Source organism: Tasmannia lanceolata, unplaced genomic scaffold, assembly GCF_043159265.1.
Source record: "Tasmannia lanceolata isolate RefF3 unplaced genomic scaffold, GAP_Taslan_0.1 ptg000006l, whole genome shotgun sequence".
In the NCBI taxonomy this organism is placed as follows: Eukaryota; Viridiplantae; Streptophyta; class Magnoliopsida; order Canellales; family Winteraceae; genus Tasmannia; species Tasmannia lanceolata.
The window spans coordinates 289,356-314,883 of record NW_027518683.1 but is presented as its reverse complement, the minus strand read 5'-3'; the positions used below and the strand labels follow the sequence as shown (position 1 = coordinate 314,883).

General features: G+C 37.0%; 1 protein-coding gene and 1 pseudogene across 6 annotated transcripts; both read left to right on the top strand.

Annotated features, from left to right (window-relative positions):
* The first annotated feature begins 173 nt into the window (after window positions 1–173).
* LOC143879143 (peroxisome biogenesis protein 5-like) lies at window positions 174–22,066 on the top strand. Of its 6 annotated transcripts, none has more exons than XM_077381340.1 (10): window positions 174–622; window positions 3,543–3,853; window positions 5,255–5,448; window positions 6,558–6,621; window positions 6,697–6,809; window positions 12,181–12,223; window positions 14,845–15,016; window positions 15,919–16,053; window positions 16,148–16,244; window positions 16,630–16,968. In XM_077381340.1, the coding sequence occupies exons 3-7, from the start codon at window positions 5,296–5,298 to the stop codon at window positions 14,850–14,852; spliced, it is 381 nt and encodes a 126-aa protein (XP_077237455.1). In that variant the 5' UTR covers window positions 174–622; window positions 3,543–3,853; window positions 5,255–5,295; the 3' UTR covers window positions 14,853–15,016; window positions 15,919–16,053; window positions 16,148–16,244; window positions 16,630–16,968. The 6 variants fall into 6 exon arrangements, with proteins under 6 accessions (XP_077237455.1, XP_077237454.1, XP_077237452.1 ...); XM_077381339.1 differs by having other exon boundaries at window positions 175–622; window positions 14,911–15,016; XM_077381337.1 differs by lacking the exon at window positions 14,845–15,016 and adding an exon at window positions 21,824–22,066 and having other exon boundaries at window positions 183–622; window positions 16,630–16,697.
* A 1,036-nt stretch (window positions 22,067–23,102) lies between these two features.
* Window positions 23,103–23,820, top strand: LOC143878100 (uncharacterized; annotated as a pseudogene).
* The last annotated feature ends 1,708 nt before the right edge of the window (window positions 23,821–25,528 follow it).

The following is a 25,528-nucleotide window of genomic DNA, read 5'->3' as shown; positions in this document are numbered from 1 at the left end:
ATTGCAATACATTGATACACCCACACTATGGTGATGCAGGTGCCACATTTGATACATCTGAACCGTCTACTTGACCTGTTTTATCTTGTTGAACCAAAAACAAATGTACATTATTGGAAATCAGGATTGCATATTGGGTACCGGAGAGATGGCTTTTATCTATCAAGGGTGGGACCCACTATGCTTTAGTACGAAGATATAATAAACCACGCATCTCGGGAAGGTGAGGAAGACTTGCTGCTTTCAAATTTCAGCCGTGGGTATAACGGCTCGGGTGGGTTGGGAACCCCAAAAGAGGCATCTGCACTACTACAGCAGAATAGCAATATCTCCTTCTCCTAGCAAATACGGTTCTTTCTATCATCAATTCTTCTCACTGTCTTGTCTCTCTGCTTTAAGACGCATGTGCCTTCTCCTCACAATCTCATCAAATTCTCGTACAATTTTGTGCTTCTTGTTTTGGCCCATCTTGGCTTGGGTACCCGATTCCATTATTTTCGCAGGCCTACCAATTCTTCTTTGCCCGCTACCTTTTTCCAGTTGAATATGTCCAAGGCCTTATGTTGTCTCCTCATAACTGTTGGTTTGGCAACTGATAATCTCACTAGTCTCTCACTATAGGGTAACGGATACTGCTCACATATCTTCGCGGAGTTCTTCGAACCCTTTTAAGAAATTTTATCAAAAAAATTTCCACATTTCAGGACTTCTGCTTTTCTAGATTTTGTTTTTCACATGTTACGACTTCGGGTAAATTTTGGGTGTTTTGAACTATTTATGTAAATTTCCTGGATTTCCCCTGCAACACTTTTATTACTTAAGCTTGTTTAGGGGTTTTTGGTAATTCTATATATATTTATCTGTTATTGCTTGTGGGTAAAATGGGATTTGTTTTCCCAATCATGACCTGTATATTGTTTTATGTGAACTGTTAATTTTGTTATAGATTGGCACTTGGAAAGTGCTAAGTTTAGTAGTCTGCAATCACAGTATTTTGGATGTGGTTAAATTGTCCTATAAAAAACGGTTTTACCCTTCTCATTGAACGCATTTTGGCTAGTTCTGGAGCATTGACTTTTGTGGATGTCTTCAAATTATCAATGCTTTTATTGCAGTCTTTTGATTTTGTTGAGATTGGGCATCAGTTCGAAACCAAGACTTTTTTTTCTTCCCTTTTCATGCATCACAATGATTTTCCTTTTCGTTTCTTCTTATGATGTGAGTTGCACTTACTCTTCGTATTCTTCTGTCTTATTTTTACAGAATTGTGAAATATATTTTGTTTTCAAGTAACTGGTAATTAAGTCATTATTTCATTATTCTCATGTGATACTCTTTATCTCTAAACAGATTTTCCAACATGATTTTCACGTACTATAACAGTAGAAAGGTAAAATGACTTTATACCAATAAGAAGCTCTGGTTGGTTAGTGCTGAAAAATGTCGATTATTATTTCTTTGTAGCTCCATTTACTTCAATAAATGTTTGCATAATTGTAGAAATGAGGAGAATATTGAGAAGTATAAATTGGCTAGAAAAGAAGCTAAGAAGGCAGTAAGGGAAGCTAGAGGTAAGGCATATGAGGATTTGTACCATAGGTTAGGGAGAAAATAGGGTGAAAAAGATGTCTACAAGCTTGCTACGATGAGAGAAAGGAAGAGCAGGGACTTGAATCATATAAAATGCATCAAAGATTAGAATAAAAGATTGTCAGTAAAAGAGAGGTGGAGAAGTTACTTCGATAAGTTGTTTAATGGATAACCTGTAGCGAATTTGGGAGAACTTGATAACGCTTTTGATGATACAAACCGGAGGTTTGTTCGTAGAATCGAACATCAGAGGAAAGAGTAGCTATGAAAAATATGAAATTAGGTAAGACTAGGGGGCCTGACGATATTCCTATTGAGACTTGGAGATGCTTGGGTGATGTAGGTTTGATTTGGTTAACTAGATTATTTAACAATATTTTGAAGACTAAGAAGATGCATGATGAGTGGAGGAAGAGTACATTAGTACCTATTTATAAGAATAAAGGGGATATTTAGAGTTGTACCAATTACCAAGGAATTAAGCTAATGAGTCACACCATGAAGCTTTGGGAGAGGGTAATTGAGCATAGACTAAGAAAAGAGATTAAGGTGTCAGAGAATCAGTTTGGCTTTATGCTCGGACGATCGACTATGGAAGCTATCTTCTTGATTAGGCGGTTAATGAAGAGATTTAGAGAAAATAAAAAGGACTTTCATATGGTTTTCATTAATTTGGAGAAAGCCTATGATAAGTTCCCAGGAGTGTTATGTGGTGGGTCATTGAAAGGAAAAAAGTGCCTACTAAATATGTCGATGTGATTAAGGATATGTACGATGGAGCAATAACTAGTGTCAGAACCATAGACGACACGTTTAGTGAGTTTCCAATTACAATAGAACTGCACCAAGGATCAGCTCTAAGCCCTTATCTTTTTACGCTAGTTATGGATGAGCTTACGGAGGGTATCCAGAATGAGATGCCGCGGTGTATGTTTTTTGCAGATGATATAGTCTTAATCGACGAGACCAAAGCAGGAGTAAATGCTAAGTTAGAGTTATGGAGAACTACTTTGGAATCCAAAGGTTTTAGACTGGGTAGGACTAAGACAGAGTATATGGAGTGCAACTTTAGTAATGTAAGGAGGCGGGACGTGGATGTAGTAAATATGACTGGACAGGAGGTACCTAAGAGGGATATCTTTCGACCATAGATTCTACATAAGGAAGGAGAGATTGAAGAGGATGTTTACCATAGAATAGGAGCAGGTTGGTTGAAGTGGAAGCTTGCATCAGGAGTTCTGTGCGACCGCAAAATCCCTACCAAGTTGAAGGGAAAGTTCTATAAGACAGCTGTGAGGCCAGCCATGATGTACGGCTCAGAATGTTGGGCCACCAAGAAGCAGCATGTGCATAAAATGAGTGTAGCGGAGATGCGAATGCTTAGATGGATGTGCGGCCACACAAGGTTAGATAGAATTAAAAATACAGACATTCGTAAAAACGTGGGGGTGGCACCAATTGAGGAGAAGATGAGAGAGCACCGCTTTAGATGGTTTGGACATATCCAACGTAGGCCTTTGGATGCTCTAGTGAGAAGAGGCGACTCGTGCCAAGTTGATGGAGTAAAAAGAGGTAGGGGCAGACCGAAAACAACTTGGGTAGAAACAGTGAGGAAAGACTCAATAGCTAGGAACATAACAGAGAACATGACCTTGGATAGGATAGAATGGAAGAAAATGATCCACGTAGACGAACCCAACTAGAGCTAGGATTAGAGTCGGGTAGATTCCTTTCACCTTCTTCATGAAATATTTTCTAAAGGATTCATTTAGCCGGCCCCAACTAGCTTGGGAAAAAGGCTTTGTTGAGTTGAGTTGTCCTTACTTCAGCTATATTAGTTATCTAATGATCTGTTGTTTCAATTTTCTTCAAATTTTTATCCAGCTACTTTAGTCTGCCATGATTAGTTTCTTTTTTCATTTCATCATGACGTTCTTTCATTGCTTATACAGGATAGGTTGAGGGAGCTTCCTGAAACAATACCCTACTGGTCTCGTCAATCCTCTCGATAAAGGTCCTTTGACGACCCTTCCAGGTTTGGAGTCCGATCAGCGACAATATCAACACCCAGATGCCTAGAGCTCAGAATTCCTCCGTAGCTTCCATTCTGCAAATCACAGAGGACTTGCCGATGCATGGGATGAGGTTCACGGGCCTCCAATTCCGCCCAATGTTCAGCGAAGAGAAAGCCATGCACATGTTGCTGAGTTTCAGCAGATTTATGAAGGTGGTGTTAATTCTCGCTTTCAACCCACTTGGGACGGTAAGGCTCAAGATGCTGTAAGAAATAGTGCCCTATGTCTGTACTCATTTTCCTTTTGCTGATTTTAAGTAAGCCGAGTAACTTGCTTCACTAATGTCTGGATGGAAAAATTGACTCCTGGCATGCTTTAAAATTTCTGATACTTGTTCATCTACTGTGAATTTTATCTTACTGTTATTTTCCAAAGGTCTGCTTGTTCCCAATGGGCAGATTTTCTGTTAAATTTCCACCTAAGAAAAGCTACATTTGGTCGTTTTGCTTTGTGGATGGATTTTTTCTGTATATTGCTTGCAACTGCATTCTAAGAATATTTTCGTTTGAATTCACGGGTAGTTAAGGGCAGTAACATAGTTACTGAATTCAACTATGGTTTTAATTATTCTATAGTATTTTTCTGGAATTTCTGTGTATCATGCAAGTTTTCTGATTACATGACTGATTTCTTAATTGAGTATTGATCTGAAAAGCTGCTAGCTTTGGTCCTATTGCTTTATTTAAAGCTAACAGCATTGATTGCCGCTACAATCTAGAACATTTTAGTTTGAAGTCACAAGTAGTTAGGAGTTAGGACGGGTACAATCTAAGTTGTATAAAGTATAAAACAATGCACTAGAATTGCGAACAAATATTTATATCTCCCACACGGAGCTTTCTTTTTATTCCTTCATCTTTTTTCTTAGATGTATAACACACGGTTTGAAAACTCACAACTGAAGTGGACTTTATGAGGGCCCAAGTCCACTTCAAAGTTGCTCCAGTATTAATTGAGTTTGTGTCTGAAAAGCTTATTTTTTTGGCCATTTGTTTATTTTTCTGAGTTTCCTTATTGCCTGATTGAGTTTCTTGCATTCTCAATTGAGTTTTCTTAGTCTTTTCAAACAGTCGACAGTTTCTCTTTGTTCTACAAAAAATGAACCGATTCCCTGCTTGATTGACAGAAAACATAAAAAATAAGCCTGAGTTAACCCTTTAAAAGAACCAAAATTTGATTAACTCAACTTTTCCATGTTTTCTGAGCATGCAATCTGGATCTTGAACCTTGTTATGACGTGGATTTAAGGCGTGTTCGGCAAGGCTTTCCATTCTCGCAAAAAAATCCGGGTAGAAACAGATTGATGAGAATCTGTGGAGCGACTCCGAGTCGCTCCGTGGAATCTCATCAACTAGTCGCATAAAAAGGTGGAAAAGTTGAAATGGGCTTTGTGGGCTGATGCAACCGAACAAGAGTCTTGAGATTATCTCACTTCTGCGCCTGAAAAAATGGTGAAAACCAATTTTATGAGGGTTGCCGAACACACCCTTAATGTCCACATTGTAGAAGATTTTCATACTATGTTGTACTTCAGTATTAGGAATAGAATCCTATCCTTGCCTTTTACATCTCTGTCCTGTATCTTGCAGGGCCACCACAAAGAGTATTGTGTAGTTTTTTACACTCCTTCATGTACAGTAGCGATGCTGGTATTCCATTTCGACCAGTGGCGCTTCCGGCTTTGGGAGTGTCTGAAGGTGACAAACAATGTATGCATGATTATGGCTGTATTATAGCACGCCATTTTTTTGCTGAAAAGAATGAAGATTTTATCAAAGCGCAGGTTTGACATCCATCTTTCTTGTCTTTTTTTTGTATGTAGACAACTATACTTTCAGAAGCACTAGATGGGGTCATATGTGCAACGACACACAACTTCTTTTATAAGATTACTGTGTCATAATGGAACCTGTCAGTTGTGCTGTTTTAAGAAGAATCCTTTTTTGGGCTTTTTTTTTGTCATTTACATATTAAATATATTAATTTTTTTTTCCATTTACATATTAAATATATCATACTCACAAATATCTCCGGTATTTTCGAAAATACCGCGATATTGCAATTGTTTGATAAAACGACAAAATACCAAGATTCTAAAATGTGAGAAATCATCCAGATATCTTCATATTCACTTGTTATAGCGAAAATATTATGAAAAATATCTCAATAAATTCATGATATTATTTGTTGGCTTAATTTTTTCTTAACTTCTATGTTTTAAATACTTTATTTTCCCAGTTTTTTTTCCTGATAAAAACCTGAAAATATCTAAAAAATTTAAAATATTATGAGATACACCCTCCCTGAGAAATTCCCGAGACAAATATGTGTATATATATAATTTTAATGGATGCACTTTTCTATATCTTATGCGTTATGAAATATGTACCAATACTCACACCATACTTCATCTTTCAAAAGTATCAGCCAACTGCATGGATGAGCCAGAAAATGGGCTTTGCCTTTTTTTCTGTGTCTAACGCCTCATGTCCATGTCTGGCAACAACACACATTTCCATTTCTGAGGTGCATATGAGCCTATCTTTCTTTAGCTTGTTGAAGCTTTGGTTTCTCCATTGCGTTACAAGTTCAATAAGTATGGTGAGTATGGATACCTAATTTTATTCTTCATTTATTTTCTTAATAATTTGTTTAATGTCTGTATTGATTTCCATTTCTGAGGTGCATATGGGCCTATCTTGCTTTAGCTTGTTGAAGCTTTGGTTTATCCACTGCGTTGCAAGTTTCCAATAAGTATGGATGCCTGATTTTGTTCTTCATTGATGTTCTTAATAATTAGTTTGCTGAATGTATCTATTTTTAGCACATTATTAGAGTGCATCGGTATTTTTCTTATATTTATTTCACTTTGGGCTGAATTTGTTTTCTCAGATAAATGCTCTGCTGCATTCCTTAGACATTCATAATGATATCCGGATTAAAGGGCCTTTACAAGGTAGGCACCCAGAGTTGGAAGAATATTGAAATGAGTCCCAAGGTTCTTTAAAATCTGAGGCTCTTCATGCTGCAGATAAATGGGCTACGGAATATCGCCAGCACCAGCTACATGGCAATCCTGAACCCTGGGCTGATTTATTTGAACAGCAGCATGGGACTAATGGTCAGGCATCTCAATTTGAGCAGGTTGGAAACCTTATTTAAAATGCCTTTTGCAAGGAAAATAAGAATATATGTGTCAACATTCAGAAAAATCACCAATCGACATGGAACTTGGAGAGGCCAATTCACTTTGAACGGCTCAAAGTATTAATTGAACTCCTTAAGTTTATAAGAGATCAGTTGATTCGATCACCAGATATTCTGGTTATTTGTATGATCTAGGAGTATTTATTGACACCGTTGAGTGAAATACGATTTCCAAGTTGTCTTTGAGTTCTTGAAAATTGATCTGCATGACATGCATACTTTGCCCATTTTTGTTTTTTTGGAACGATTTCAATTAATACTTTGAGCCTACTTTGCCCATTTTCTCTTAAATAATGTGTTGATACAGCCTAATAAATTCCCTCATATTTGCAGTAAACCTTACATCCTTCAAACTATTAGACATATTGTCCTTCTCTGCCCATAGATTGCCAAAATGGGTTGCAATCTGCATCATTACTATTCACCATGTGAAATTGAGATGATATTGAAAACGAATTCCATAGTGCTAATTTGTCTAAAATTTTTAATTAGAGTGCAGGTAGAACTGGTATCAGGCTGCTGTTATATTACATATATGTTTTTATTTATTGAAGCCTTGTTTTAGATATGGTGAAGGACACTGTTATTCTGTCACATCAGGAACACATGCACACCATTTATCTTCAAGTTATATAGTGATTTGGAAGACTAAAGAGTCCATTCTCTTGTCTCCCTTTGTTTGCTTGCTTGCTTTTTTTAATCAATTCTTATTTAGAAAGCTTCTTACTGTCACATTTTGGATTTTATTTGTGCATTAGCTTTCTAGTGTTTTCTTTACTTCAATAAAAGAAATAAGGGTTGCTAGCAAAATGGGAATCCCCTTTAAAAAAAAAGACGAGAGCCTCTCTCGTGACACTTGCACAAGAGACAAGAAAGGTGGGGCATGAATCCCCACAAAGCCAAAAATCTATTTGGGATTGACCAAATCACCCGTCAATCTCACTATCATCTTTATTTTCTAAACGGGATCCTGTTTTAGAAGTGTTTTCCAAAAGGAATTAAATAGAAGAAAAGCATGATGCAAGCCAGTTGGATAAGACCCCACTGGTACTAAGTTTTAGCCACTTAGCTAAAGCCCGAAAGGCATAAAGTGGCTAGCTACCACTGAAAATGACTATTATTTGTTCCCATTTTTTCACTTTGAAGCACTTACCTCACAATCGGCGAACTTGTTAGCCAGAATCAAACTATTGATTTACAGTATAAGAATGAAGAGCAAAAACAAACAAGCCCCATGAAAAAGAGACACTCAAATACTTGAAGACCCACATTCCTCTCTTAGTAGTAAGATTTTTTTTTAATGGTTAGTCAGAAATTTGTTATGCTCTAATTCATGAGATTGCTACCAGCTGGCTAAGAAGCTGTTCTGCTCTAATACGCATCTTTATAAGTCACTCTATTATTAAAAGATAGAATGTGTTGATTTTACAATAGTAATTTATTTTAGGTAGCTGATATCATCACCCCCTATCTTTCCTTTTTATGAAATAGCGAGAAATTTATTAAGAAAAGACAAAAACTACAGAAGAGAAATTTTATTGGGCTTAGACATTGCTCCACTATCAATACATCATCTATGCAACCCACTATTGGCAAGTGAATTCACCATTTCATATACAGATCTAGGAATAGGTTGAAAAGCAAAAATCAGCACCCCTATGTTTGATGAGGATGCACCTTTTAAGAATTTTCCGCATGTTCCCTTAAAATGACAAAACACCCGTTTGATAATTCTTGCCAACACTGACCCCAACTAGGTTGTCACTTCATACTCACCTCCTTTGAAGTCCGCCTCTGCTACTGAACTGAACATCCGAACATGAATGTTCATATAGCAATTAAGGAGTACCTGAATGTTCAAATAGCAATTTAGGTGATGCAGTGTTAGGAGAACGAATAATCAGTTCAGTGCACTATTAGATATAGGAAAATGCAGTCCCGGATTCTAAAATTCGCATATCGAAACGGCCCCTTAGTTTTTAGAGCTGCCTCATGTTCTAAAGATGCATCGGGGCGTCTGGGTATATATGCTAACTCATTAATGGAGGTGGCATGTGGCTGTCTTCTGTCTTCGATTCCACGCTTTAGAAGAGGGACGTATAGAGATTGAAGTTGGAAGCACAAACGAAGGCATTCAGTCATCATGATTATTATAGCTTAGAAAAGAAATTTACATTTCAACTTCAAATGAGAGGCATGTAGAACAACTGTTTAAAAAGAGCAAGAGATATGCAACCGGTTGGAAGGCTGATAGGGTGGGAGCTATTTGGATTGGGGCAATAAAGCTCTAAAAAATGAGATTTATTTGGTTGGGGCATAATGATACTGTTGAAAATGCTCTATGATCGAAATAGCATCTCCCTCTACGAATAAAGATTACAGAAGGCGGAGGATATACATGTTTTTTTTTTTTTTTTTAACTCAGCTTCGGCAGCTTCAAGTTTCCTAAAGTAATAATTGGCGGTGATCAGGGCAAGGGTCTTCAAGTTGCCCAATGCTGACCATCAATCAATGTTAAACCCCATTTGAAATTTTCAAGTGAAAATGAAATTAATCTGCCCATAGTTTGATTTTTTTTCCAGCCCTTTATTGAGCTTCTTCTGTGTTATTAATAGATCGAGTTCCCACTTTTTGACTCAACCCAAATTTTGAAACTTGATTCAACTCAGCGTGCAAGTTGTGACTCAGCTGTGCGCAGAAGTAGAAAAAGAGGCACATGTTCATCACCATGCATGTCAACCGTGCATTTGCAGGGTGGAAAGATATTCAATTTTCCCGAGAATTTCCTATTCCTTGCTCAAAGGTGGCAGCAGGGAGAATAATGGAATAAGAAGTCAAAACAAAGTAGAGAAGAATGAAAGATGTCTAGACGAGTGGAAGAGTGGTAAGTAGTGTTTGGTTGCGCGGCAATTCTCTAAAAGAGTAGTGAAAATTGTAGGGGTGTCATTATATATATATATATATATATATATATATATATATATATATATATATATGAGTAAAGTGTTCCTGCGCAGCTGCTCAGATAGCTTATCTGAGCAGCTGCTCAAAAACTCATGTGGCCCCACATTTTGGGGGTGATCCAAAGCATTCATTTGGAAGACCCTTCCATGGATAGGGTGTGTACCAAAAATGAGCCCTTTAGGATCATCCTAACCTTGCCATTTTTGGAGGGAAAAAATGGTCAGAAACAGTGTCTGTCCATTTTCCCCTCCACCTTTGATTGGGTTAGGATGATCCTTCTCATCTTGGGCTTCCCATCCGTCTTCTCTCTCTGGTCCCCTGCCATAAACCAGAGACGAATCCCTAAACGGTTTTCTTTTTCTTTGGAAGCTGTGGCATTTTAGAGTTCTTCCATGGAGGCTTCTTTGCAATGTCCTCTGTCTGCGTAACCCATCAATGGAAAAAGCCCTAATGGGATTTTTCTCGATGAGAGAAGAATCACAGGGGATTAATCACAGTGGTTTATTCAAATGGGCTGGAAGTATCTCTTCCCATGGGTTTTGAAACAGGTAATAAAGCTAGAATTTCATTTTTTGTATCAAGTTTTCTCGCTTCCACTCATTTTGCTCTTCTTCCACCAACACTTTTCCTGTATTGGCTTCCTATTCTTTGAAAAATATCTTTGTTTATGAAGTTCTGTGCGATGGGCATGTCATATATTTCTATTTGGACATATCACTTTTGTTATTTTATTTCTTTTTTTTTATGAATATAGCTTTGTTTTCATGAGCTTTTGTTCTACTCCTAATGGTTATAAGTGATGATGTTCATTTGTTTGGGCTCTGTCTGGATTGCAAGAATTTTTTGGAAAAGTTTGTAAAAGAATTTTTTTTCAGAATTTCCTGATTTTCCTTTGTTTGATTACACATGAAAATATTAAATTGAACCACCCCAGTTCAAGTTTTATTTAAAGGAACCTTCAATTTATAATGAAATGCCTCTAAATAAGCCACAACCATGTCCTTTTAAATTGTCGAAATTAAAAAAATTTCCTAATATTTTTATAAGCAATTGTTTTCTTTCAATCCAGACATGGCCTTAGTTTCTCCCTAAGGTGATAATTGGTATTCAGGTTGGGAAAACAGAGGGCTGTAAGAGACAAGCTAACAGAGATAGTGGCACCATATTAGGATATGAGGCCCAACAAGATTCACACCAATGTCCAGGGAATGATAAAACATAAATATGGAACTGAGGCTTCTACTGATATCAGATGATGAAAGGGCAGGATCATTCAGGAAAGCTGTAATGAAAGCAGAAACTTTGCAGCGTTGTTCCTTCCTTGAGAAATAGAAAGGAAATTTTCTTACTGCAATTGCCAGGATTTTCCCGACCTGGAAAGGTTTACTGTTACAGCATCCTTCATTGCTACATGCAGGAGATATGTTGGATTTTATAAAAGTTGGATTTATTAATGCTAAATAGTATAAAAGGCCATCCATTTAAACAAATATATAAAAGGCCATCTAATGAAACCCTAAATACTAAAAACCCCTAACCCATTTATGTAATTGTTGATGCTGTCATTAACAGGCAGAAGAGAAGATGGAACTCGAATTTGTTCTGCTATGTTTGGAGTATTTTCATGTGTTTCTTTCAAAAAAAGTAAATACGGTGACGTGGCAAATGTATGATAGGAATTCTTTTTCTTTTTCTTTTCTTTAGATGAAGCTATGAACTTCTAAACACTTTAGTGCAATATGGCTCTTTGAATCATAACATTTTGCAGGATCTGACAAACCATTACCTATGGTGGAGTTCTATTGGGTGACATCATCCCATCTGCAAATCAGAAAAAATGTCAATAACAAGAGCGATTTGTACAGATAACAATATGATTTCCATTTTCGCTTGCCAACTCTGATGTTTTATTCGTATTTCTTTCACTATGGGGCTAATATTTTCATATTGGGCATTTTTCTAAAGCTTCTTGGTTTGTAGTTTGTAGTTGCAATTATTTTAATAATTGTCTGCAAATATTTGATCTTTTTGGTGGATTTTAAGCAATCAATTCAGTTCTCCATCGCTTCGGTATGGTTTCCATTACGTGTTTTTTTTCAATTTTTTTTTCCATTTGAATCTTTTACATAGGTTTTAGGAACATTTGGTGGAATTTTCAGCTTTTCTTATGTTAATTTGGTTGATATGTTTTTTTCTTGTGCCTTTCATATATATTTTTTAAAACAAAATAATTGAATGTTTATTTCCTCAATCTTAGAAATTGTCTTCATTCTATATTACAGGTGGTTCACATACATATTTAAATATTTATCTGATTAATTGAATGTACCTTCTATGATTGCAGGGCAGCTTGGTCGGATTTTGGATGCAATGGTATAAATGTATAGGTGAGCTTTGGGTCTATTGGACGTTTTATATTTCCAAGGAGTTTGAATGCAATTGCATCGTAATTCAAATTCATTGCCAAATGTATGCTTGCAATTCTTCTTCTTTTTCTTTTGTTTAGATGAAGCTAAGAACTTCTAAATTCTTTAGTGCAATATGGCTCTTTTACCTGTCCTTTTGCAACAATATGTATGATGAATCATGACATTTTTCAAGGTCTGCTACTAACCAATGCCTATGGTGGAGTTCTATTGGGTGACTTCATAACATCTGTGAATCACAGAATCCTTGACCAATGTAGAGTAACAATATGATTTCCATTTTCCATTGCAAACTATGATGTCTTATTTGTATTCGTTTCTCTATGGCATGGGGCTAATATTTTCATATTGGGCATTTTTCTAAAGCTTCTTCGTTTGTAGTTGCCTTTCTTTTATTTCTTGCAAATATTTGTTCCTTTTGTAGATTTTAAGTAATCAATTAAGTTCTTCGTCATTTGGGTATGGTTTTCATTACTTATTTTAGTCTTTTTTTTTTTTTTTCATTTTAAGCTTTTTACATAGGTTTTTGGAACATTTGGTGGAATTTTAAGCCTTACGTTAATTTGGTGAAGAAATTTGTTCTCTTTGATGTGTTTGAGATAATAGAAGTAGGGGTTGTTTGATCTTTTGAAGCCTTTAGTGGATTTTGGATCAATTTCATGTTTTCTTTTTTCCTTCGTTTTAAAATGTTTTCCCTGATTTTTTTGTTTTAGTTTCATGAAATTTTGTTGTTATTTTTTTCTTTTGCCCTTCACAGAAATTTTGTTTTTTTTGTTTTATAAGAAAATAATTGAATGAGTATTTCCTCAATCTTAGACATTGTCTTCATTCAATACTACAGGTGGATCATATACATATTTAAATATATAAATATCCATCCACCAGTCCTGGAGGAAATATTAACATCCTTCTAAATAGGGAGATGATTTTTTCGCCCCCTGTAGGATAACGCGCATCACCTTTTTAATATTGTTTCTACTAAATCATGTGTCTTCCACCAGTGGACCAAAGAAGAATTTAATGCTTCCATGTACGTAATTCTCTTTGATTGATACTTTCAAATTTCATATGCTTTTAGAATTTTACTCTAATTTCATGCAAGATGCCCAAAGAAACTGTCAATTAAGCTGTGAGGGCGTGGTTTCTGATTTTTTTTCTTTTATTTTTGGATTGGTAAGCTGGGATCAAACCTGTGACCTCAAGGTAAAGAAACAATGTCTCACCATTGAGCTACATGCCCAAATCCGGAAGGTTTCTGATTTCTTATATCATTTCGTAGTTATAGATTCTTGAAAGGATAACTACAGAAATCTCGAAGTTGTCAAATTAGGATGATTTTGTTTTAAAAGGAATTCCAGATTAAAAGTCTTATATTCAGAGTATAGGTAGTGTTGTTACATACTATAACTCTGTAGAGGTAGTGTTGTTACATACTATAACTCTGTTAAAATGTGTCTTCTTTTCCATGTTTTTAGGCCGAAGCTACATTTCCAATTTCCATCTTTATATGAATGCATTTTTTTGAATCATACTTCTGCATTCCATGCATCGCACGGGATATATATATAGGAATGGATACTAAGGATTTTCTTTTCCTTTCGTCTGTAAAATATAATAAGCTGGCGAGTGTACTTTGTGTGTGTTTTGGACGGTCAACAGCTGCTTCCTAATAAAAAATATCATCTTACTCCTTTTCACCGTTCTAATCCATGTTAAAAAAAAAAAGTCCTTGGCAATCCCCTTACGCGTCACCAAGTGCTTTAAAAGTGAAAATAATTTCCTTTTGGTTTATCCTTTCTGACTTTCTCCTTCTAAAGAAAATAATATAATATTTTTTTCCCCAGTTCCAAGTTCCAGCCCCCGCCCTCTCTCTCTCTCTCTCTCTCTCTCTCTCTCTCTCTCTCTCTCTCTCTCTCCCACATGCGCTCGCTAACAAAGCCTCTCTCTAGAGGTTTCTCCCGAAACCCTCTCTCTCCAGATCTCTCTTGATGCATCTCCCTCCCTCCCCACCGCATATCTCCATTTCTGGATATCTCTCACCGTCTGACGAGCTTGTTCCCAATCCCTTCTCTCATTCCAACATGCAAACCATTTTCTTTGCCGCACACTTTTCTCTCGGCCTTCTTTGGTAACCCTCAGGGTTTTTTTTTCCTTATGACTATCAGCTACAGTGTTTTTATAAGGCTGGATTCTCTCCCTTCACCAATGTAAAGTTTCTATTTATGCTCCTTCTAAATGCGTCGGAAGCATAATATTTGGCGACAAATCAGCAACATTCTGTTGGTATTCCAGCTCCCCATTTCCATCGGCTTTCTTACCGGATCATTTGAATTTGCAATCTCACAGAGGTATGTCTAAATTCCAAAGTCTTTGAAATTTGACCTGTTTTTCCTGCCACCTGCAACTTTTTTTCATCAATTGATTTCATTCAGCTTGAGATTTGAGATGGGTTTTCATCTTTGTTGTCCATAGGAAGGAGTTGATTATGTTTTTGGGCTTTGGTGCTTGCATCATTAGAGAAACTATATGTGTCAGAACTATAAGGCTTTTAACCTGATTTGTGTATATTCTTCTGCAAGCAGTGGGATAGTGGGATCCAGAGACTCTTGGATTTTTTACCCCTTTCTATTTTCTGGCTTTCCTGTTAGAGAGAGCTTGATGCATTAGGCCGAGAGAATATTTGCAACTTGGATCCAGTTGTTTTTCCATCGAAGCTGCCACTCTCAGTTCCGGAAATCAACAGAGAACTCAAAAGTAATTTCTACACCCACTTTCTACCTAATTAAAAAACTTTGATTTATTTATTTGGTAAGTGATTTGACATTTATTTTGGCATCATAATTTTGTCTATTAATCCAATGAAGCCACCTATTTTGTGGGCACATATTATTATATTCAAAATTACATTATCATTGTTATGGAAATTTTCTTTGTATGTCATTATTTGCCGGAAAACCCATTTTGAGCTATTTAGTTGCTATTTTACTGAGCCAAAGCTTCTTCTTCTCTCTTCTTATTTGCAGCTTCATATCTAGCCATTATTCTTTTGTTTCATTAGTAACTTTGGTACCTTTCTGTTTTTTTCCTTTTAAAGTCTTTGTTTTATTGACTTCCTTTGTTGCAGATCTTTTAAGGCCTTTACAAATATAGTTAAGTTTTTGATAAGGTAATTAATATCTGCAATTTATTTGTATATTATAACATAAGGGGGTAGATAATTGAAATGATAAAACAGAGGAGATGATATTGCACTACTCCGTGTATTTTGTTATGAACTTTCCTCTCTTTATTTTGATGTGTTAGTTGATATATCCATTGGTTGTTGATATCAACTTTGACCTATTGATATGAAACAAATTGATCCAAACAGTGAGCAACATCTACATGAGCTTTGAGTGTTTCCCATGGATATTTGTTCCTTAGCTTGATTAGAAAATGCTCTACCTTGATTAGAACCTCTTTAAATTCATGTTTAAAAATATGTTTTATATCTAAATTGGGCGGTCTTCAATTATGTAAGAACCAATGTACTGATGTCGAGTTTACCCTCTGTTTCGTTATCTAAGCTGTCTTCCCATACAAATTTAGTCATTTCGATGTTAGATGTTTATTCTGTATGTTTTATTTCAAACCAACTTTTTGTTGATGCATATCAGGGTGGTGTCAAGTCAGATTTTAGCCTCGAATTGGTTGCCTCCTGGCTGATGCTCCAGAGAATGTAATCAGCATACTCGATGGTTTGCACTCCAGTTGTTCGAGCTAATGCCTCAGTAAAGGGTCTTTCACAAGAGGTGTGTAGTAATTTAATTCTTATTACAGTCTGATAAGTTTGCTAAATGCTGTGTCATTGTATCAAATGATCCTATTTTTATTCATCGTCTATAGGTGTGCTAAGAAAATCGAATTGCGGAGTTGCCGAGACGGATGAATAGTTGGATATGGAATCTTCATGTGGATGTAATGGGCTAATGGCATACTAAAGGTTTGATTTTCTTTCCTTTATTTTTTTTTTTGAGTACATACATCTACTCTATAACTTTTTTTTTTTGCTTCTCTGTGACTTTTTTTTTGCTTCTCAGTCTTATAATTATAGTATATTTTCATATTTTATTCACTTGGTTTTTGGGTTTAGATACATTTTCCCCTGTTTGGTTGTACATAATTTGGATTTCATACTCACATTTTGACTTTAACTCATTGTACTCTAGCTACAAACGTACCTTAGATTGGTCTTTAGTAATCAGGAAACTAGATTAATTTTTTCTTCTCTCAGTTTTTACGGAAAAGATTCTCTTTATCTCTTGAACTCTACTCTTTTGCTTTCCCCCCATCCTGAATGATGTTCCGTGTATGTACTGAGTTTGCAGGTCCACTCGGCACCATTTCGCATAGGACGACGACGACTACCTACTTGCTTTATTTTTTCATCAAGCAGGTAGTCGAAAACTGGGTTATTTTTTCCACTCACTTTTTCCTGGCTACTTGCTTTCATGCTTTAGAGAAATCAATTCGGCAAGATTTCCTAATTTTTTTTTGTTTCAGTTACATGTTATGTTGTGTTTCAGTTGGTGTCTATAGTTGTTTTGGTTGTAGAGTGAGGTTTTGACAATAGGAAGCAAATCATAAGAACCTCGCAAGTCTACAGATAGTCACTTTTGTATATCTTACAGGTTCTTTACTACCGATATATTTTTTCCGTACTTTTATTCTCTTTTTCCACTTCCCATTCTTATGAATGCAGTTTTTTTTTTTTAAAACAGTTTTAAAAGCGTTTTTCATTTTTTTTTGTTTTAAGCATTTACCATAGCCACAAGAAGTTAGAAAGTTAGTAAATTAAAGGCTTTAAGTGACATTCAAGCATAATTTTCCCCCTCCCCTGTGCATTGCACGGGGTGTCCCACTAGTGTGTGTGTGTATATATATATATATATATATATATATATATATATATATAGAGGAAAGTGAAGCTACACCGCCGGCTTAAAATCTAATGGGCCCACATTGTTTTGGTGATCCAAACCATTCATTTGATTGGCCCTCACATAGATAGGGTGTCCACCAATAATCAGCTCCAAAGGATCATCCTAACCCTTCAAACTGTGAAGGCAAAAATGGACAAATTTGTGAAGGTTTTTACACGTTCATTTTTGCCTCCACAAATCGTAGGGTTGGGATGATCCTATGGAGCTGATTTTTGGTGGACACCTATCTATGTGAGGGCCAATCAAATGAATGGTTTGGATCACCAAAACAATGTGGGCCCATTGTATTTTAAGCCGGCGGTGTAGCTTCACTTTCCTCATATATATATATATATATATATATATATATATATATATATATATATATATATATATATGAGAGAACATTTCTACACACTTGTGTAGGTAAGTTACTTACACACTAGCTTAAAATACAGTGGGGCCCACATTGTTTGGGTGATCCAAACAATTCATTTGAATGGTCCTCACATAGATAGGGTGTCCACAAAAAATCAGATCCATAGGATCATTCCAACCCTACGATTTGTGGAGGTAAAATGGACGTGTATAAACCTTCACAAATTAGTCCATTTTTTGCCTCCATAGTTTGAATGGTTAGGATGATCCTATGGATCTGATTTTTGGTGGACACCCTATCTATGTGAGGATCATTCAAATGAATGGTTTGGATCCAAAGCACAGAAACAGGGGGGGTGCATTTTGCGTGGGATCCAAAGCACAAAAACAGGGGGGTGCATTTTGGGTGAGATCCAAAGCATTCATTTGATGGGCCCTTTCATGGGTAGGATGTCCACCAAAAATCAACTCCATTGGATCTCCTTAGGGTGTCCATTTGTGGGGCAAAAAATGGACAGACTTGTGGACAAACAGTATCTGCCCATTTTTTGCCCGACAAATAGACACCCATTGGTGATCCAATGGAGCTGATTTTTGGTAGGCCCACCATCCATGATGGGGCCTTCCAAATGAATGGTTAGGATCACCACCCCAAGGTCCCCACCCCCTATTTCTGTGCTCGAGCACAGCTAAGCTTAGTTGCACTCGAGCGCAACAACTCTTTTCTTATATATATATATAAGAAAAGAGTTGTACGCTCGAGCGTACCAAGCTTATGGTACGCTCGAGTGTCCAATCACATGGGTCCCACATTTTTTGTGGTGATCCAAAGCATTCATTTGCAAGGCCCTATCATAGATAGGGTGAGTACAAAAAATCAGCTCCATTGAATCATCCTAACCCCTCCAAAACTGGAGGGCAAGAATGGGCAGATTTGTGGACAAACAATGTCTGTCCATTTTGACCTCCACAAATGGATGGGCTACCCCATCTATGTAAGGGCCTTTCAAACAATGTCTGTCCATTTTGACCTCCTGTGGAGCTGATTTTTGGTACATACCCCATCTATGTAAGGGCCTTTCAAATGAATGCTTTGGATTATCCTAACAAAGTGGGCCCACATGTGATTGGGCACTCGAGCGTACCATAAGCTTTGTACACTCGAGCGTACAATCCTTTTCCTCTCTTTCTCTCTCTCTCTCTCTCTCTCTCTCTCTCTCTCTCTATATATATATATATATATATATATATATATATATATATATATATATATATATATAGAGAGAGAGAGAGAGAGAGAGAGAGAGAGAGAGAGAGAGAGAGAGAGAGTGTTGGTGCGCTCAAGCGCACCAAGGTTCTATGTGCTCGAGTGGCCAGAATTCATGTGGACCCACTTTGTTAGGATGATCCAAAGTATTCATTTGAGAGGCCCTTGCATAGATGGGGTATGTACCAAAAATCAGCTCCACAGGATCATCCTAACCCATTCATTTGTGGAGGTCAAAATGGACAGACACTGTTTGTTCACAAATCTGCCCATTTTTGCCCTCCACTTTTGGAGGAGTTAGGATGATCCAATGGACCTGATTTTTGGTAAACACCCTATCTATAATGGGGCCTTCCAAATGAATGGTTTGGATCACCGCAAAAATGTGGGACCCATGTGATTGGGCACTCGAGCGCATATAAGCTTTGGTGTGCTCGAGCGTGCCAACACTTTCCTCACTCTCTCTCTCTCTCACACACACAGATATATATATATATATATATATATATATATATATATATATATATATATATATATATATATATATATATATATATAGAGAGAGAGAGAGAGAGAGAGAGCATAAGACAAGACATTTTCCACTCTTCTTCCACCTAAATTTCTCCATACTACTTCCACCTAAATGTCTCCACATTGGTAGAATTTGGTTAGAAGATGAGGGGAGGGAACATTAGCTGCGGAACGTAGGAAAAAAAGGCAATGAAGATGTCCCAAACATGTCTGGAAGTTAAAAGGAGTTTCAATGCAAATTTGGCAACCAAAGATGAATAGGAATATGTCTAGAAGTTCATTGGCGTTTTGGAACTCTAATGAATGCCATCGTTTGGCAACCAAATAGAGCCGAAGTACTAACTGGGGCCACTTGTTCAATAGCCTAAATCATCTATTTCCCATGCTGAATTTTGTTCCATGGCTCATCCATAATATGCCCTAGGAAATAAATGATTTGGGTCATTGAATAAGTGGCACGCAATATAATTCTATCGAGTGAGATCGCAGAAATTCACCCCCTTTCTGTGTGCTTTCTATAACAATTGATTTTATTAAAAACTCAGCACATTACAAAGGGGGCAAGCTGTCCCCACGAAGTACCGCCCCCCAGAGAGTACCAGTATATCCAAAGATACAAAAAATGCAAATGATAATCCTAACTTGCTCAAAGGTTGTGCCCTACTTTGCCAAAGCATCTGCTGCCGTGTTTGCAGATTTCCTCATATGCTGAAGGCGAGGGTGAATCATCCGGATCAGATCGTGATTCGAGGCCCAAGCAATGGCATTTGATGAGTCATCTTCAGCAATTAATTTTTTCATACCACTGTAGACCGAATAATAATGCCTTTGCCTCCGCTTCATTTTCATTATAAATACCGGCATAACCTGAATATGGCATGATAGTTATTGCCTCTTTCTATTGTTCATATGTGAATCCTGTTGGCTGTAAATGGGTGTGTTGCGCCATGACCTACAATTGGATGGATCCACAGTAAATGGGTGTTTTGCCATAAGGCCCTTGTCACTAACTAATGCAACGGAAGTTGACTATGGCGAATAGTGACATGTTTAGTCCCGTCGTTGTTTTAGGAAAGCTGTTTAATCAAGAAATGGTAACTCGTATTTGAATACTAGGCTATATATTGGGTCTTGTATTATCTTCTACTATAAATCATTCGAGGAATGATAGATGCAAGGGCCCTTGAATGGATCACGTCATTAAGTGCAACTGAATTCAGTTTCTCAACCGACTTTAAAATGACGTGGCCCTTCTCCGGCCCTTGCATAAAGGGAGCCCTTGCATCTATCATTCCTCGAATCATTTTATTGAAATTTGAAGTTTTAGTAGTACAGAAACTTGCTTTTATTGTTCGTGTGTTTGGTGTTACGAAAACAAGTTGGTTTAATTTGCCGCCTTCTATATTTATTTGGTTTCATTTCTTATATATTGCCGCCTTCTTCGATTCAGTTGGTTTAATTTCAATTAAAAAGGGTTGGTTTCATTTCAATTAAAAGGGGTTCGTTAGCGCGTGATGAACCGCTGTAATCATGTTTCTTTTGTGTATGTCATCTTGGCTAAATATACGGTGATTTGCTTGCGGATGCAGTCACAACCGTCTAAGGTTGTGGTGGTCTTGACCATCCTGTAGCGTGCGCTCTCATAGACCTGGACCTATCAATTGAAGAGCCTCAGCCTCAGCCTCAGCAGGGCCTGTCATATACCACTCGGTAGTGGACTAGAATTGGAAAGTTAAAGCTAGGCCACTAACCACATTCAACTTATAAAAAGCAATGGATGGAATATTAGGAGTTGGGATCACTTGAACAGTCCAGCTTTGGGGTCTTTGCCAAAATATGCTGAAACCCACAATGCACCAATCATCTGACACGTGCCACACGTAGGGTAGAGGGTTGAGACCACCATATCAAATCCATAGAGGTTTACACGTGTGTAGTCTCTCTCTCTCTAAATCATTTGTGTTGCATTGCTTTTTTAGTAGGTGTAGTACGAGCCAACACGTGCACTAAAATAAATAGCCAACTGCTTTTTCTTTACCTCTCCCGCACGGCCCTACCCACCAAACCCTTGTATTTTCCCTGCACCCCTAACCCTTACCCACGTACATTATAACATGAGAAAATCCTCTCCTTTTCCTACCATAGATGTCCTCGTCTCTATCACACTACTGCCCCTGCATCTCTCACCACTACAGAGAATCTCATTTCCAGAGTCTATTATATATGGGCTGGGGATCCTATGCACCAAATCCACACGTATGGATCACAGGCCATTTTATCTTGGGATTTCTACCCTTTTACCAGGGAAGAAAAAGAAGAGAGAAAAAAAGTGCCACGTATCTTTTTCTATTTCATTCCATTTATTTATGCATCTATGATATGATATATCGATGTCTATTTATATTTCTATATATGTTTTGCTAGAAAATGCTATATCTTGCCCAGATCCATCCAACATCCCAGCTGTGGACGGTGACCTGGTTGCTGGTACTGCTTTGCCTAGCTACTCCCCTACTTCAACAATATACGTACTTATACATACATAAAAAAATGACAGATACCCAAGTGGAAATTTTGGGTTGAGGGGCTTTTTATGTTCTTCCTAAGATCAATGGGTTTTTCTTTTCTTTGGTTTTTTATGTTTCCCATCGCCCATTGTACTCATTGATAGAACAACACATACAATAAGTACCGAGATAAAGTTTTTGGTTTGACAAGTATTTTACTCTTTCTAAGTTGTAATGACATTGCTTTCCTTTGATTGCACGTGTTGAATGAACTAGTAAATCAACATGATCTGCACCTAAATGGGAATTTGAGGTGGGGAGGCTTTTTCTATGCTCTTCCCGGAATCAAAGGCCCCTTGTTTTCTTTTATTTCAGACGCTTCCCATCACATATATCAAAATGGTAGCTACTCACATCGGATATTGGGGCGAGAGGCTTTATATGCTCTTTAAAGTCAATGACCCTTGTTTTCTTTTGCATGGATCATGTTGAAACTGTTATGGTAGGATTTGTACTTGAGATGAAATGAATTTGTTTCTTCTGAGATGGATCCATATAAGATAATAATTACTTCATGCCTCTATAGAAATCTCAGGTATAAGATCACCACCGGATCTTTTAAAAGGAACTCAAATGAAAACATGGGAATGATTCTTTTAACTATATAAACATTATTGCTTTTGGGTCTATTGACCCAAGAAGATACGGCATTCACCAACTAGGACAAGTACAATTCGGAAAAGTGCATGTTTTCTATTGTTGGGAATTAATCTTGACCACTAGATCTTGATCATCCATCAACTTGATTTTCTTGGGACTTAAGTTACTTACTTTCTTGGGACTTAAGTTACTCACTTTCATGGAAGCTTGGAAGATAAGTCTTGACCACTTTGGAATTATGAAATGCTTTTATTTTTCATGTGATAGTGTGTTAGTTGTGTTTAGGAAAGCTAATAGTAATTAAGAAAAGTTGATCCCGGATTTAGAATGTAGGCCATATTTTAGACCATGTATTTTCTTCATATGTAAGTTTTTTAGTGAAATTTAAAGGGTTTTGAGTAGCAAAACAACTTGGGTTACATTGTGTGTTTGACATCAAGAGAACAATCTTCTTCTCTTAAAACCCATCTTCTCCTTCCAACCTCGTTGGTTTCATTCAAACAAAGTGGTATCAGAGCATAGGTTGAAGGTTGATTATGGCTTCCAATATGTTGCAACCTCAACTTCCTCGATTCAATGGAAAGAACTGCAACCAATGGAGCATTCAAATGAAGGTTTTGTATGGATCTCAAGATTTGTGGGATATTGTTGAGAATGACGTTGAAGAACCGGAGAATCAAGCGGCTCTTACTCCACAACAACTCAATGAGTTGAAGGACAATCGAAAGAAGGACAAGAAGGCTTTGTTTTTTATCTATCAAGCGGTGAATGAAGTCATCTTTGAACGAATTTCATCGGTGACTTCAGAAAAAGAAGCATGTGATACACTCTATACATCATACAAAGGAGAAGACAAAGTAAAGTTGGTAAGATTACAAACCCTTAGATGTGAGTTTGACGTATTAAGGATGAAGGATTCGAAATCGGTGGAAGATTTTTACAATCGTGTTATTTCTCCTGTGAATCAATTGAGAGTAAATGGTGAAGATATTCAAGATCGAAGGATTGTTGAAAAAATATTTAGAAGTTTGACTAAAAAATTTGAGTATATTGTTGTTGCAATTGACAAATCAAAGGATTTAGCTACTTTATCCTTAGAAAGTTTGTTGAGATTGCTCAAATCCCATGAACTACGAATAAAGCAATTTGATTATTCTCCTCTAGAACAAGTTTTTCAAACTAGTTTCTTTTAGGGGAGGCTTTAGAGGAAGAGGAATAAATTCTTTTTGTGGAAGAGGGAGAAATGGTGGATAAAGAAATTAAGAATATGAAAAAGATGAAGGTGGTTCTTCTACAAGAGGAAGAGGGAGAGGAAGACCTCTATTCCAAATTCAATGCTATCATTGTCAAAAGTTTGGTCGTACCATAAAGTACTGTCGAAAGAAGATTGCAGAAAAAAGCAAGAAAGAATCTACCTTCATCCACGAGAAAGATGAAAGTAAAGAAGAAGACACTCTTTTTCTTGCTTGTAATGTGTAAAAAGTTGCTCTAGAACGTGGTATCTTGATAATGGTCGTAGTAACCACATGACCGGCAACAAAGGCGTGTTTGTAAACTTGGACGAGTCTCTCCAAAGTGAAGTTCGAACGGATGATGACAAGAGGCTTTCCGTAAGGGAAAGTGGTAATATGTTCAAACAAAAAAAGGAGTCAAGTGCATCTCCAATTTTTTCTATGTTCCCGGTCTAACAATCTCTTGAGTGTTGGGCAACTTCTAATGAAAGTGCACGATGTTCATTTCAAGAAAGATATATATAAAATCAAAGACAAGAATCATGTTCTCATAGCTAAGGTGAGAATGACTCAAAACAAGATGTTTCCTCTAAAGTTTCAAAGTGAAGGTCTTCCTTATTTCAACACCATTGTCAAAGGTATGACATGGCTATGTCATCTTCGCCTATGATCTCTTGAGCTTTAGTACTTTATCTCTCATAAACAAGAAGCATATGGTGAGAGGCATGCCGAACATCGACCGCCAAGATCAAGTATGTGAAGGATGTGCATTTGGAAAGCATCAAAGAAAATCTTTTTCCGTTGGAAAGGCTTGGAGGGTATCAAATCCTCTTGAGCTAGTGCATTCGGATTATGCAGGCCTATGCAAACAACATCAATTGGAGGTAATCGATATTTTCTCACTTTCATTAATGATTATAGTAGAAAGACATGTGTTTATTTTCTTAAAAAAAAATCGGAAGTCTTTGGATGCTTTAAAATTTTCAAGAGCTTAATTGAAAAGCAAAGTGGTTTCATGTTGAAAACTTTGCGTTCCGATAGAGCTGGTGAATATATTTCTCATCACTTTGAGAATTTCTTGAAATAGAATGGGTTTCGGCATCAGCTTACCACTCGGTACACAGCTCAACAAAGCGGGGCTACCGAAAGGAAGAATCAGACGATTCTGGAATTAGCTAGAAGTATTTTGAAAGCAAAAGGGATGCCTAATATGTTTTGGGCGGAAGCCATTGCATGCGATATCTATATCTTGAATCGGGCTTCATAAAAAAGTGTTCAAGGTATGACTCCTCAAAAAGCTTGGAGTGGTCATAAGCCTTGTGTTGTTCACTTGAAATTTTTTGGTTGTATTGCCTACTCTCATTTCTCGGAGGAAACAAGAAGAAAGTTGGATGATAAATCTGAAAAATGCATCCTTGTTGGGTATAGTGAAAGTTCAAAAGTATACAAGTTGTTCAATCCCATGACCAAGAAGATTGTCATAAGTAGGGATGTGAAGTTCAATGAAAAAGAGTCTTGGAATTGGAATTAAAGTGAGAAGAAGAAAGAAGTTTTGGTTGATATGAATGAAAGCAAAGATACTCATGAAGGTGGAATTGAAGAAAATGAAGAGGATATGGCTCATCCTATCACTCCATATTCTTCTCTATCTTCTTCGGTTCCATCATCATCATCGTCTTCAACAAGGCCCGTCTCTCCTCCAAGGAAGACAAAAAGCATAAGATAAATTT

Bases quoted from the DNA above. Each gene is read 5' to 3' on its own strand.
- LOC143879143 (XM_077381337.1), top strand. From the start codon at position 5,296: ATGTACAGTAGCGATGCTGGTATTCCATTTCGACCAGTGGCGCTTCCG. The intron at 6,810-12,180 runs GTTGGAAACCTT...CTATGATTGCAG, and splicing joins AGGCATCTCAATTTGAGCAG to GGCAGCTTGGTCGGATTTTG. The intron at 12,224-15,918 runs GTGAGCTTTGGG...GATGCATATCAG, and splicing joins GCAATGGTATAAATGTATAG to GGTGGTGTCAAGTCAGATTT.